Genomic DNA, 12,605 nt, shown 5'->3' with positions numbered 1-12,605 from the left:
TTTTGAAAAATATCCAATTGGTTTTTTACTTCCAGCCCAATCTTGGGTTAGAACCCCATAAGCAGTTTGATTTGAGGTGGTTATAAACAATTGAAAAGGTCTTTTAACATCTGGTAAACTTAACACTGGAGGCTCAGCCAGTGTTTCTTTTAGTTTCTGAAATCTATTCTCATCCTCCTCAGTCCACTTCAACCTGTCAGACACCAGCTTTTCATATAAAAATTTTACCTTTTCACTATATCCTTCTATCCATTGTCTGCAGTATCCTAATAATCCTAATACCTGACGAATTTCTCTTTTTGTTTCGGGTGGTGATAAAGACAGTATTCCTGATATCCTTTCAGGATCTAATTTCTTCTCCCCTTTACTGAGCCAGTGTCCCAAGTACTTCACTTCATTTTCTACAAACTGTAATTTAGACTTTGAAACCTTTAATCCCTTTTCTCCTAGAAAGTTCAATAATTCTATAGTCCCTGTCCTGACATCATCCTCAGTTTGTCCAGCTATTAATAGATCATCTACATATTGTAGGAGTTTTATTCCTGAGGATGGTTTGAATGTCAGCAATAATTTCCCTAATGCCTGTCCAAAGAGGTTGGGGGATTCAGTAAACCCTTGGGGAAGTACTGTCCATCTGAGTTGTTGTTTCCTGGTATTAAATGGATCTTCCCATTCAAACGCAAAATAGTCTCTGCTCCCTTCGTCTAGGGGGCAGGACCAAAATGCATCTTTTAAATCAATGACACTGTACCAAATATAGTCAGGGGATAGCTGGTTAAGTAGCATATAGGGGTTTGCTACCACAGGGAAACGAGCCACAGTTCGCTGATTCACAGCCCTTAAATCTTGCACCAATCTGTAAGATCCGTCTGATTTTAGAACTGGTAAAATAGGTGTGTTATGTGGAGACATGCAAGGTTCCGATGTGCCTTTACTTAGTAATTCGTCTATTATTGGTTCCAACCCCTCTCGGCCCTTTAGGGGAATGGGGTATTGTTTTATCCGAATTGGTGTCTCCGGATCAATTAAATTAATTTTAATAGGTTTTATTTCAAGTTTTCCAGTCTCTCCTTTCGTATACCAGACCTTCGGATCTATTTGTTGTTCGTCTTTTTCTGTTAATGTACAAATTTTTATTTCTTTTTCTTGTACTATTATTTTTAATTTTAACTCCGTCATTAAATCTCTTCCCAGAAGGTTATTTTCAGCCTCTGGCAGCAACAGTAAATCCCCTATAACGATACGGTGTTGGGATTCTATTTCTACATCCCCGACACTTGGTACTTTAAATGGTTCCCCTTTAGCTCCTATTACTAGAGCAGTTTCTTTTTTTACTTTACATCCCCTCGGAATGTTTCTCACAGTTGATTTCTCGGCACCCACATCTACTAAAAACTCAAACTCTGGGGACCTAATTTCAATTTTATCAAGGGCTCCTCTGATGTCTTTGTCCCCAGGAAATAGAGCCCCTGACACCCCTATTCTCCTTTAAACATCCTTTCATCCCGCTCTCGCTTTCTACAATTCCGTTGTAAATGTCCCTTCTTTCCACAATAATAGCAGGCTGATGTGTTTTCTCTAATTACCGTCCCTCTCTTTTCACCACCTAAAGCTCCAGGTGATTCATCAGAGCGAGATCTCGGAGGCTTCTCCTCTCTCCGCTGAGTTTCTCTGACTGCTGCAAGATCCGTGCTCCTGCCCTTAAGCCAAGGCCATTCACACACTCTGTTATCTCTCTGCCACATACACTGAAAGGTGTGTTCAACAGATCATGTAAAAATGCATATGCATATTTAAAAATGTGGAGTTATGATCTGCAAATATGGCACTGCATTTTCCCAAAATATGCATTTTTTTAAAAAAAAAAGTTTGGTTGGGTTTTGGGTTGTTTTGAACAAATTGGACAAATCAGGCAGAAGTTTCAAAGGCAGACAAACAGTTACATCATAACTAACAGCTTTTTCTAAAGTTTTGACAAGAAAGGTTCTCCGCAGGAGACAGAGCAAGGAGCACAAAGCTGGTAGGAAAAAACCACAAAATTTGGGAAGTACTAGTCTGAAATGACAAAGCATAAGGAGGCAAGGTGAAAAAAAATTACTATTGACAAGTTCAAAAAGAACATAGTTAAATATTTTACTTTGGCTTGAAGTTCAGAATAAATTATATTTAGGTGATTTTGTAATGAACTTCAAACTTTTTCCTTCATGGAAGCACCATCGAAGGGCCCGTAATTTACTTGTGAGCAAAATTTAACGGAATGGGGACATTTTTGCCTTCTCAGAGAACAGATTTTCATCTCTAAGCTGTACGCTAAGAACTACATGGTACGCAGGGAAGCTACATGCATCTGGAGCCACGCTGCCACGGCTTATCTAGGAAAAAGCCCAGCTCTGGTTCATAAAGCATCCAACAGCTTTATAAACATTTCTAACTACTTCAGCTGAGGTCGGACAGGACACGGCAAGTAACACAGTTTGCCAGCTACTACTGCCATCACTCACATCATGCCAGTCGGTTGCCCACCCAAAAACCCATAAACCAACAGTGCACCGTTTAGGGGCTCCAAAGACAAAAGCAACTGCACACCTTAATTAGGACAAAAGGGGAGGAGGCTCTGCTGGACAGTGTAGGGAAGTCACGACGTTAAGTAACGATGGTCATTTATTACCTCGGCAAACTTTTACCATCATCCTCAGTCTGGTAAATCATTCAACAGTGACTCTCACTAAGTAAATGCCACCTGCCATTCAAAAAGCCCCCCTTCTAATCTTAAAGCTGCCTACCAAATTAGCATTACAGCACAGCACTGCCAGCTGGGATTAAGTTATGACTCCTGCCTTAAACCAGACCTGGTCTGTGCCACGTTTGCCAATGAGCGACATGTATTTAACAGAGCAAACACGGAACAGCTAACCAAAAGCACCATTCCTCAAGTAGTTACCAACTGACCAGAGAGTTTCCTTGACCGGGTACTCGAGTCATCCTCTGCGGTCTAGAGAAGTGGTCTGTGCGGTGGGTGGGGAACTGGCTGACAGGCCGCACCCAGAGGGTGCTGGTAAATAGCTCCTTTTCAAACCGGCAACCTGTCACAAGTGGGGTCCCCCAGGGATCGATGTTGGGCCCAACGCTGCTTAAGATCTTCAGAAGTCATCTGGGTGATGGGATCAAGTGTGTCCTGATGCAGTTTGTTGACAGTACCAAACTGAGTGGGCAAGTGGACACTTGGGAAGGGAGAGCCACCCTGCAGGATGACCTGGATAGGCTGGAGGAGTGGGCTAACAAGAACCTCAGCAAGTTCAGCAAGGACAAGTGTAAGGTCTTGCACCCGGGAAAACGTAATCCAGGAGTGCAGCACAGGCTGGGATCTACCTGGCTGGGGAGCAGCTCTGTGGAAAGGGACCTGGGGAACCTGGCGGACAACAAGCTCAACATGAGTGAGCAGTGAGCTGCAGCGGCAAAGCAAGCCAACGGGATGCCGGGTTGCATCAACAAGGGCATCACCAGCAGAGATAAAGAAGTCATCATCCCACTCTACGTAGTGCTTGTCAGGCCACGCCTGGAATACTGTGTTCAGTTTTGGTCCTCACTACCCAAAAAAGACGTGGACGGGCTGGGGAGGGTCCAGAGGAGGGCCACAAAGGTCATCAAAGGACTGGGAAATCTGCCATGTGAGGAAAGGCTGAAAGAATTGGGTTTGCTCAGCCTTGAGAAAAGAAGGCTTAGGGGAGACCTTATCACCATGTTCCTGTATTTAAAGGGCGGCTACAAAGAAGATGGAGACTCCCTTTTTACAAGGAGTCACATGGAAAAGATGAGGGGTAATGGGTACAAGTTACCTGGGGAGATTCTGATTGGACATAAGAGGAAGATTTTTCACGACGAGAACAATCAGCCATTGGAATGATCTCCCCAGGGAAGCACTGGATTCCCCCACACTGGACACGGTGCTGGGCCATCTTGTCCAGACTGTGCTTTTGCCGAGAAAGGTTGGACCACATGATCCCTGAGGTCCTTTCCAACCTGGTATTCTATGATAGATTCTATGATCACTGGAGGACACATTAAACAAGGTTTTTTTGCAGCAGCAGCAGCTCAAGCAATCAAACTTCAATTAACATTACAGATCTCACTAACAGCGGGAGGATTATAACTGTGCCATCTCAGACTTTCTTCCATGTAATTCTAATGACATCATTATGTCTGCAGCAATCTAAGCGGAGGACCCAAAGCAATGAAAATTCATTTTCTTAACCTTTTTGGTTTTTTACACTACACTCTTCAGATACATTTCCCACAGGTGGCATAAACTGAACAAGAACTGTGATGTTGCCAACCAAAGTGGAAAACAAATACATGATTTTTTAGGGCAATTTTGAAGACAGATCAGCTGCTTGCTCTGGATAGCGTGCCAGTCAGAAGAACAAGATGGGAACAGGAAAACAGAACTGACAGTGGGACTGTCTCCTTTGGCAGCAACACAAGCTCACAGAAACCACATCTTAAACAAGCAAAATTCACACCGACACTCCTCATTTACAAACAGTCATTGTAACTTCTTACAAGCCATCTCAAACAGTCAAGTCTCACCTGGCCTAGAAAACCATTTATAGTATGATAATACATGAAGATTTAAAGGAGAGGTGTACAGATATAACTAAGGTCAATGAACAGATTTATGGAATCTAGGGAATTTCATGGGATTTATGGAATACTGTAGGAGTCTGGGCCGCGCTGGGAGAAAGTTAGTGCAGACAGAAGAATGCAAGGACGAAGACAAGGCCAGCAAAATAAGGCTGGCAAAACCACACAAGATAGCAGATAAGTGAGAAACACCTGTGGTCAGCAAAAGCACACAAGTCTGAGCAAAACAGGGTATGAGATAAGGGAGTTTTGGCACGTTTGGGGCTTTACGTGCTAATTGCAATTAACCAATGCAAATGCTTGTAGAGGCGCGTGAACAGCGCGTGTAGATGACCTGTAGCCTATTAGAAGATAGATGAGTGCGTGTACGGAACTGAGTAGAGTATAAATGTAACCAGGATTGGAATAAAAAAAACCCAAAAAGATGGACGACCTGATCGTCACATTGGTGTTGCGTCGTTTCTGTTCCCGCACGGAGAAATAAGGACAAGAAATTTTCAGCCGTGAACTAGGGACTTACTTGTTCTGTGGATTATTTTTTTTTTTTAATTTCTTTTTTCCTACCGTCCAGCTCCAGCCCGTGAAAACTGAGGTCTGTTTCTAGAGGAAAAGTGTTCAGTGGTTTTGGCTATTGAAGAAAGGATGGCTCCATATCCTACCTTCCTTAGGGAGTCCTGTTTTAGTGGATGAATGAAGAAGGTGGAAGCAAAATGTTTGGACCTTTTGAATGATGTCCAGGAAGAAAATAAATCTGCACGGGCACCCTGAGCAAAATTTCTTCAAATACGGTCAAGAAGTGCAGAGAAACATTTGCAACTTTAAAATGTTAGAATGGAAAATACAACTGCAGTTCTCTCTCAGTTATCACCTGTCAGTTGTATTAATAACTGACACAGAACTTCAAGGGGTGAAAAGCGATCGAAGCGTAGACTCTTACAGCAAACCTGTCAGTGCTTTAAATAATGCTGGGTTCAGTGGGTTGTCATACAGAGTCCACTGGAAAAACCAGAAGATGGGATTAAAAGAAATACGAATTGTGGGCTCATGGCATTCTGTTATCCAAACATAGCAAAAATGAGAATTAAATAACATGATAATATGCTAGTTTTAAGTTCAGACTAAAAATAAATAAGTAACTCCCACCTCCACATTGGGGGGCGCAGGGGGGGAGCGCCTGTCTGGCATTTGTACTGAGACTGTTGTTGGATAATTTATTTTAAGGTTGGGCAGGTCCTCCACCACCTCGTGGATGTGAAGTTTTTGTGAGTAAGATTCCTCGGGATCTGTATGAAGATGAATTAGTTCCTGTTTTCGAGAGAGCTGGGAAGATCTATGAGTTCAGGCTGATGATGAGATTCAGTGGTGAGAATCGAGGCTGTGCTTTTGTGATGTACACTGCTGAAGAGGAAGCCCAGCTAGCCATCGAGATTCTTAATAATTACGAAATTCGTCCAGGGAGATTTATTGGTGTCTGCGTCAGCTCGAACAACTGCAGACTATTTATTGGAGGGATTCCAAAAGAAAAGAAGAAAGAAGAAATACTGCGTGAAATGAAAAAAGTTACAGAAGGAGTGGTAGATGTCACTGTTTGTCCAGATGCCACGGACAAAACTAAAACTCGTGGCTTTGCTTTTGTGCAATACGAATCTCACAGAGCAGCTGCAGTGGCTAGAAGAAGCCTAATCCCAGGTAAACCTATTTGGAAATCAATTGAGTTTTGGGGGAGTGTCTCTCTCCATTGTGTGGGGGCGTGGGGTGGTGGATCATCGCGATTTTCCTTTCTTGAAGGGATTTTGAGAGTTCCAAAACTGCAGTAATGCCTTTCAGGTAAACTTTTTTGGTTCATGAATCAGGGTTTTTGGGTTTGGGGTTTTTTTGTTGGGTTTTGTTTGGTGGGTTTTTTTTTAAAGAAGCTGAAATTGAAGCAGTTCCGGGAATGAAAGAGCGCACATCTCTTTTTATAAACACAAGTTACTGTAATTTACACCAGGATATCTGTTTGCTGGGGCGCACATCCAGTTTTCATTAGCACGCACTAGTCCCTGCACATGAACTCTCTTAAAGCTGAGCTTAACAAATACCACGCTTGGAATGTGTCCCTTATTTCCTTTGAGTGTCATGACTGATGTTATTGATGTTTCGTATTTTAAAAACGTTTGAAAGTAGGTCTTTCATCTGTTACTAGAAAATAATTTTAAGAGTTTAACAAGTAGAAGATGACTTTCCTTTGCACCTCATTTTATACATTTTGAGGGTGGGAAAGTAAAAGGGATAAAATAGACAAAGAGGAGGGAATAGGTAAAGGTACAGTTAAAAAGGGGAATTCTAGAAGAGAAATTAAGTAGGGAAGAAATGAAACAACATGGTTGGAGAAGCAAAGTCGTTAAAATGGATAATACAGCCTTGGTGTTGCTGAAGTGAATGACAAACCTCCCTGTATTCATTAAGGCTGAGATGTAGGCAAGTCTTGCATTAACTGCTGATGGAGGGTTAGGAAGGAGCGTTCCGTAAGACTGATACAGGCCTTGGAAAGTAACGGGAGAAATACGGCCGGATCACGGAATGTAAAATAAACTGGCTGTGTGATATGGAAATGTTGGCTTGGAACGAGTCACAAGGTGGGATTTTTTTTCAGTTTGTGGGTTTGGTGTCTGCTGCAACATAGAGTAAGGCTTGCGCTAGTGCCTAGATATTTAGATGACTTTTTCCAGTTGTTGACCTCGCTTTTTAAAGTGGTAATATTATTAAAAAGTAAGTAAAACAATATGTTGCTTATGGTTGCTTTATATGTGCATGTCTATGCATGTCACAAAATCACAACGTCTGTGTTTCGACAGCTTATGGTGAACCCAAAGGGTAGAGATTTTGAATCTTTGAATTTTTTCGGAGTCTTATTTTCTTTAATAATGTCAAGTAGCAATATTTTGCATATTTTGCTTAAGCAGATGCAGGCAACAAACCCCAGTTTCGTGTGCCATGCATCATGTTTGCTTTTTATAGAGGTAGTTGCCAAGAATGATTTTGTTTTCCATGGCGTATTCCTTATTGATGTAACGCTCCTTTGCTGGAGGAGCACTCCAGCTCTGGGGTCATACCATTCGGGTAGACTGGGCACAGCCTGAGGAGGAAGCTGGTGAAAAAAGAAGGCAGAGAGTTAAAGAATTACGTGTAAGAAATTTGCTGAGATCTACTACAGAGGACACAATTAAAGCTGAATTCGACAAGTTCAAGCCAGGAGCAGTTAAACGTGTAAAGAAGCTGAGAGACTGTGCTTTTGTTCATTTTTTCCACCGTGAAGATGCAGTTGCTGCGATGTCTGCAATGAATGGAAAGTGCATTGATGGAGCTAGTATTGAGGTAGCGCTGGCAAAGCGAGGTAAGAAAGGAAGAGCTTGGAAGCAGCGTTTTAATGCTCAGCTGAGTCCTGGTTCTGAAAATCTCTTAGGGTTTCCTGACAAAGGAGCTGGTCATCAAAAATCCTTAGGGGAACCAGCAAGTCCTTCAGTTCGTCTTAATGGTCAGCGCAGTCCAGGCCCCTCTGAAGTTGAAGGGTGCACATACCCTTTTTTCCCAGGCACAAAGCTTACTCTAACTAGCAGGTATTCTTTAAAACCCGGTCACTTCAGTTCTGCAGTGATGCATCTGGATTATGTCTGCAATAAAAGTAACTGGACACCACCAGAATACTCCTTGTACTCAAGCACAACTCAGGATGGGAAAATACTCCTGGTGTTCAAGGTGGTTATTGCCAGTATTGCAGATGGTTATTTCATGCCAGACAAACTCTGCGCGACAGTAGAAGGTGCAAAGGAATTGGCAGCACAGTTCACACTTCTACATCTACGTAAGTATAAATGCTTTCGATTAGTTCTGAAGAACTGAAGCTAGAAAAGCTACTTTACAATTGTTCTGTGTGTATATATTTCGGCACGTGTGTGAGAGCTTTGTATAAAGTGCAAGTTAGTCGACAGAAGAATTGTTTCTTGTATAGTCAGCTGAGTCTGAACCATCAGGTGAGAGCACTGAAGAACACTGTGGAAGCATCTCTACAGTGCAGTGCTGGGGTGATTTTTGCTTACGTTTCTCTGCCATAATGGTTCATAAGGAAGAACTAGATGACATGTTAATTGACTTAGGTATACGGTCATCTGCGTGTTGATGATGGTGCTGAAAATTTATTTGAAAGGCTGTCTGTGTTCTCGATTTATTATCAGTAGGGGAAACGGAAGTGGTGGATCCATATTCAGATAAATAAATAGGTTTGGGAGGCTGTTTTTATTCCTCTTTATAGACGTTCTTAAGGCTATAGCAGAGTATCATTACATGGCTCTACATGTACTGTCTTTGGGTAAAGAGTGCTGTCATTTTTTTTTTTAACCAGAAAATGGGAGAAAATAGAGATACAGTTATTCTTAATTACTTTCTAAGTGTAGATCTTCATTTTTATATATTCAGTTTCTTAAAATTAGAATGCAACTACTAGAAAACGGAGGGTTTTATATTATAAAAAGCTACGGTGAAATCTGTTCCTTTCGTAACTAAGAGTACAGATCAGTGCAGTTCTGACAGTGTTATCCCTGTTGCTCTCTAACGTGAAATATATAAATAATACAAAACGTAGCACTTCAGCCATCCAGTCCCCGGCCCAGCGTTTTTCAGAACATTCAGCACACAGCATTCAGAACACAGAACTGATTTCTAGTGCCAATTTTTCATTAGTAATTATAGTCATCATCTGATCAAACTTCATCCTCAAAGAAATAAGAATTTTGGCTCTTTGGGAGTTGGATTTGAAGGCTGTTACAGAGCCGTACCATAATGGTTGAAAACTCCTCGTACCTCCTGGGAAAGCTTCGTATAATTTATTCCACTTGTTCTTTTCAACAGTTTCTCTTCTGTTTAGCTCCTTTTCTGGCCTTTACATCCTGGTATATTTGAAGATGAGATAGGACTGATTGTTATAATTTTGCAAGTATTACGAACCGTCCCATACTTTCTCTGATCTGCTGAGTAGTGCTCTTGTGGTTTTGTTGCAGGGATTCTTCCAGCAAGACTAGATCAGTAGATGCTGTATCATTCAATGAATTCTTAGTAGTCTTTTGTGGGACAACATAAATACTCTTCTGTCATTACAAACAAATGTTTCTAATGAGTCCTAGAGCCAGAGGTTTGGTTGTTTTCTTTTTTTTTTCTTTTGGTGTAGAATTGTGTCTGTGAAGAATTACATTGGAGGTGATGGGCTTGTTCAGATAATACAAACTAATTTCTTGTCTAATTGTGTGTAGAAAGCTGGGGGGTTTTGGGTTGTGAGTTTTCTTGTCGTTTGGTTTCTGGGTTTGTTTGTTTTGTTCAGAAGTGGAGCAATGCCAGAGTCGTTTGGGAGGGAGTGTTTTGGGGTTTGGAATGGTGGCAGGCAAGTTCTCTCCAAGTTTCTTCTAATCCCTGGGAAGTTCAAACACGTTGTGCTTCAATTAGTCTTGTTTCCATGTATTAAGACTGCTGTGTCTTTTCACATTCTAGTTTAGAATATCAGCCTTCTTGAGCCATGGACTTCCAGGTTTGAAAGGAGTGGCATTCTCTGTGGATAGTGGCTACTGCGTGTGGGGCGGGCAGTGTCTGAGGCATCAGCCTTGGTGATCCTGTAGAGTCAGCTCTGGACAGAAGCGCAGTGAGATCACACACTGCAGTAAATAGTCCTTTTCTGATTAGCTGTGCATGCGTACAGGGCCCAGGACTGCCTCCACATGATTTAAAGCTTGATTCTGCTTTGGGAATGTAAGGAGGAGAAATCAGAACAGGTGAAGAAGTGTTTCTTAAAATGCTTTTACTTCATAAAATTTGGGCCCAGCGAAACTAAATTTTCAGAGATATGGAAACAGAAATAGGAACTGAAAGGTTAAGTGGAGTCCTGTGTTAGTGATGACTCTTTCTGTTCCTGAGAAATGCCTGAAGAAAGACTTTTCTGTTCCCCTCTATTGCCGTCTCCCCCCCTCCCTTTTCTTCCTTCCTTGTTTTTTTTCCTCTCACCTATTCTAGTTTTGGTGGATTGCCAAAGCTGCTGCTGATAGAGAACTGTTAAAATGGCGCTGCCATCCTTCTCTTCCTCATACTGTTATTCAGCACTTGCTCTGAAGGTCTCTGGGGAGATTTTTCTTTTGGATGAGTTTGTAGCAGACTTATTTCAGGCTTGACTATGATGCCTTTGTTTTGCAATGCATATTTCCTCTTGATTAGAACCTTGCTGCTCCTTTGTTTTGATTTTGCATGCTGTACCGGGTCTGGCTGAGCCAGAATTGGTTTTCCCCTGCAGCAGCCCCCATGGTGCTGTGTTTGATGTTGGAGCTGGCAGGGTGTTGATAGCACACTGGTGCTGTGGCTACTGCTGAGTGGTGCTCACACAGCACCAAGGCTCTTTCCGACATTTCCCCCCAGTGGGACGGGGTGGGCAAGACCTTGGGAGGGGACACAACCAGGACAGCTGACCCCGACTGACCAAAGGGCTATTCCAGACCATCTGACGTCTGCTCGAGGATAAACTGGGAGAAAGGAGGACGGGGGGTGTCACCCTTGGTCCTCCGAGGCAACCCCTCCGCGTATGGGAGCCCTGCTTCCTGAGAAGGCCCGACATCGCCTGTTCATGGGAAGTAGAGAATAAATCTGTTTGCTTTTTTTTGCTTCCGCGCGCGGACCTTTGCTTCGCTTTGCTTATATTAAACTGCTGTTGTTTTACCCACAAGGGTTGTTTTGTTTTCCTGTCTTATTTTCTTTCCCTTCTTTGCCCTGTTGAGAATAAAAGGGGAAAGGGGGGGAAGTGATAGAGCGACTTGGTGGGTACCTGGCATTTAGCCAAGGTCAAACCACCACAGTCTATTTTGGCGCCCAACGTGGGGCGGGACAACGGCAGTTTTATATTAATTGTGCTATAGCTATAGCAGTTAGTAAGCGACAAGCTCTTGTGCTGGTCACGGGTTTGTTGATTGCTCTGCTTATCTTTATTTTGCTAAGCTCGGGAACATGCTGGAAGAAATTGGGAACATCATGAGTGGTTTTATTCTGCAAGCTCCCGAAGTACTTATTCACCCTTATGTCAGCTCTTTGATACTGTTCATTAATGCTGTTCGCCTATTGTGGGCTGTGTGGAGCTCGTTAGGTTTTTGGTGTAAGAGAAAGCAAATTTTGGGTGAGAGAATACCAAAATGTGCCCTGAGGCGGCCTGTCCCTGGGTGGCAGGGGGAGTGGAAGGATTTGGGAAGATTCCTAGGACGGTTATCACCTCCTGTAGCCTGGGATCTTACCCCTGAACAGGCAAGCAACCCCGCAAAACTGACACAACACCTGAGAGAAGGGTGCCTTGTCTATCCCGATGAAAATCAGCAACTCCCAGTGCTGTACTGGGGCCTGGCCTGTGCTTATCGAGCTGCAGTTCAGTGCTCTCAAAGGACTGTGGTGGAAACGGGAACTCAAACAAAAACAATAACAGCAGAGATTGCCCCAGTAGTAAAAAAGAAACAGTGGACAAGGAGAACAACAGGTCCATACCCTCGATTAATAAGGGACGAAAAAGAGGAGGAAGAAGCGGGTCCTTCAGCAAAGGGGTCAGAAGAGGGAATAACAGAACTCAAACAGGAGGCAGAAACTACCCGGTCCCTGACGTCATCAGAACCGCGAGATCTGCGGAAAGACTATCGCCGCCAGCCGGGTGAGCGGATTGCTGCCTGGCTGCTTCGATGCTGGGATAATGGGGCTGATGCTCAGCAGCCGGAAGGTAAGGAAGCCCAACAGCTGGGTTCCCTTGCTAGAGATCGAGGAATTGAAAGGGGAATTGGAAAAGAAACAGGAATTTGCAGTCTGTGGAGACGGCTCCTTTCAAGTGTTAAAGCAAGATATCCTTTCAAGGAAGATCTTACGGACAACTCCCCAGGGAAGTGGGCTACTGCGGATGAAGGTGTCCAGTACCTGAGAGA

General features: G+C 43.1%; 2 protein-coding genes across 2 annotated transcripts in view; one reads left to right on the top strand and one right to left on the bottom strand.

Annotated features, from left to right (window-relative positions):
* The window catches only part of LOC141935983 (kinesin-like protein KIF20B), a 51,881-nt gene that overhangs the window by 24,482 nt on the left and 14,794 nt on the right, over positions 1–12,605 (bottom strand). The window lies entirely within an intron of this gene.
* Positions 3,113–8,602, top strand: LOC141935916 (putative RNA-binding protein 46). Its single transcript, XM_074852601.1, has 3 exons — positions 3,113–3,194; positions 5,863–6,330; positions 7,712–8,602. The coding sequence occupies exons 1-3, from the start codon at positions 3,113–3,115 to the stop codon at positions 8,521–8,523; spliced, it is 1,362 nt and encodes a 453-aa protein (XP_074708702.1). The 3' UTR covers positions 8,524–8,602.

This window comes from Strix uralensis, chromosome 30 (genome assembly GCF_047716275.1).
Source record: "Strix uralensis isolate ZFMK-TIS-50842 chromosome 30, bStrUra1, whole genome shotgun sequence".
In the NCBI taxonomy this organism is placed as follows: domain Eukaryota; kingdom Metazoa; phylum Chordata; class Aves; order Strigiformes; family Strigidae; genus Strix; species Strix uralensis.
This window is presented reverse-complemented; position numbering and strand designations above follow the sequence as displayed.

Coding starts and splice junctions, on each gene's coding strand:
- LOC141935916 (XM_074852601.1), top strand. CDS start 3,113: ATGTTGGGCCCAACGCTGCTTAAGATCTTCAGAAGTCATCTGGGTGAT. Junction 3,195..5,862: donor CCTGATGCAGTTTGTTGACA/GTACCAAACTGA, acceptor ATTTATTTTAAG/GTTGGGCAGGTCCTCCACCA. Junction 6,331..7,711: donor TAGAAGAAGCCTAATCCCAG/GTAAACCTATTT, acceptor CCTTTGCTGGAG/GAGCACTCCAGCTCTGGGGT.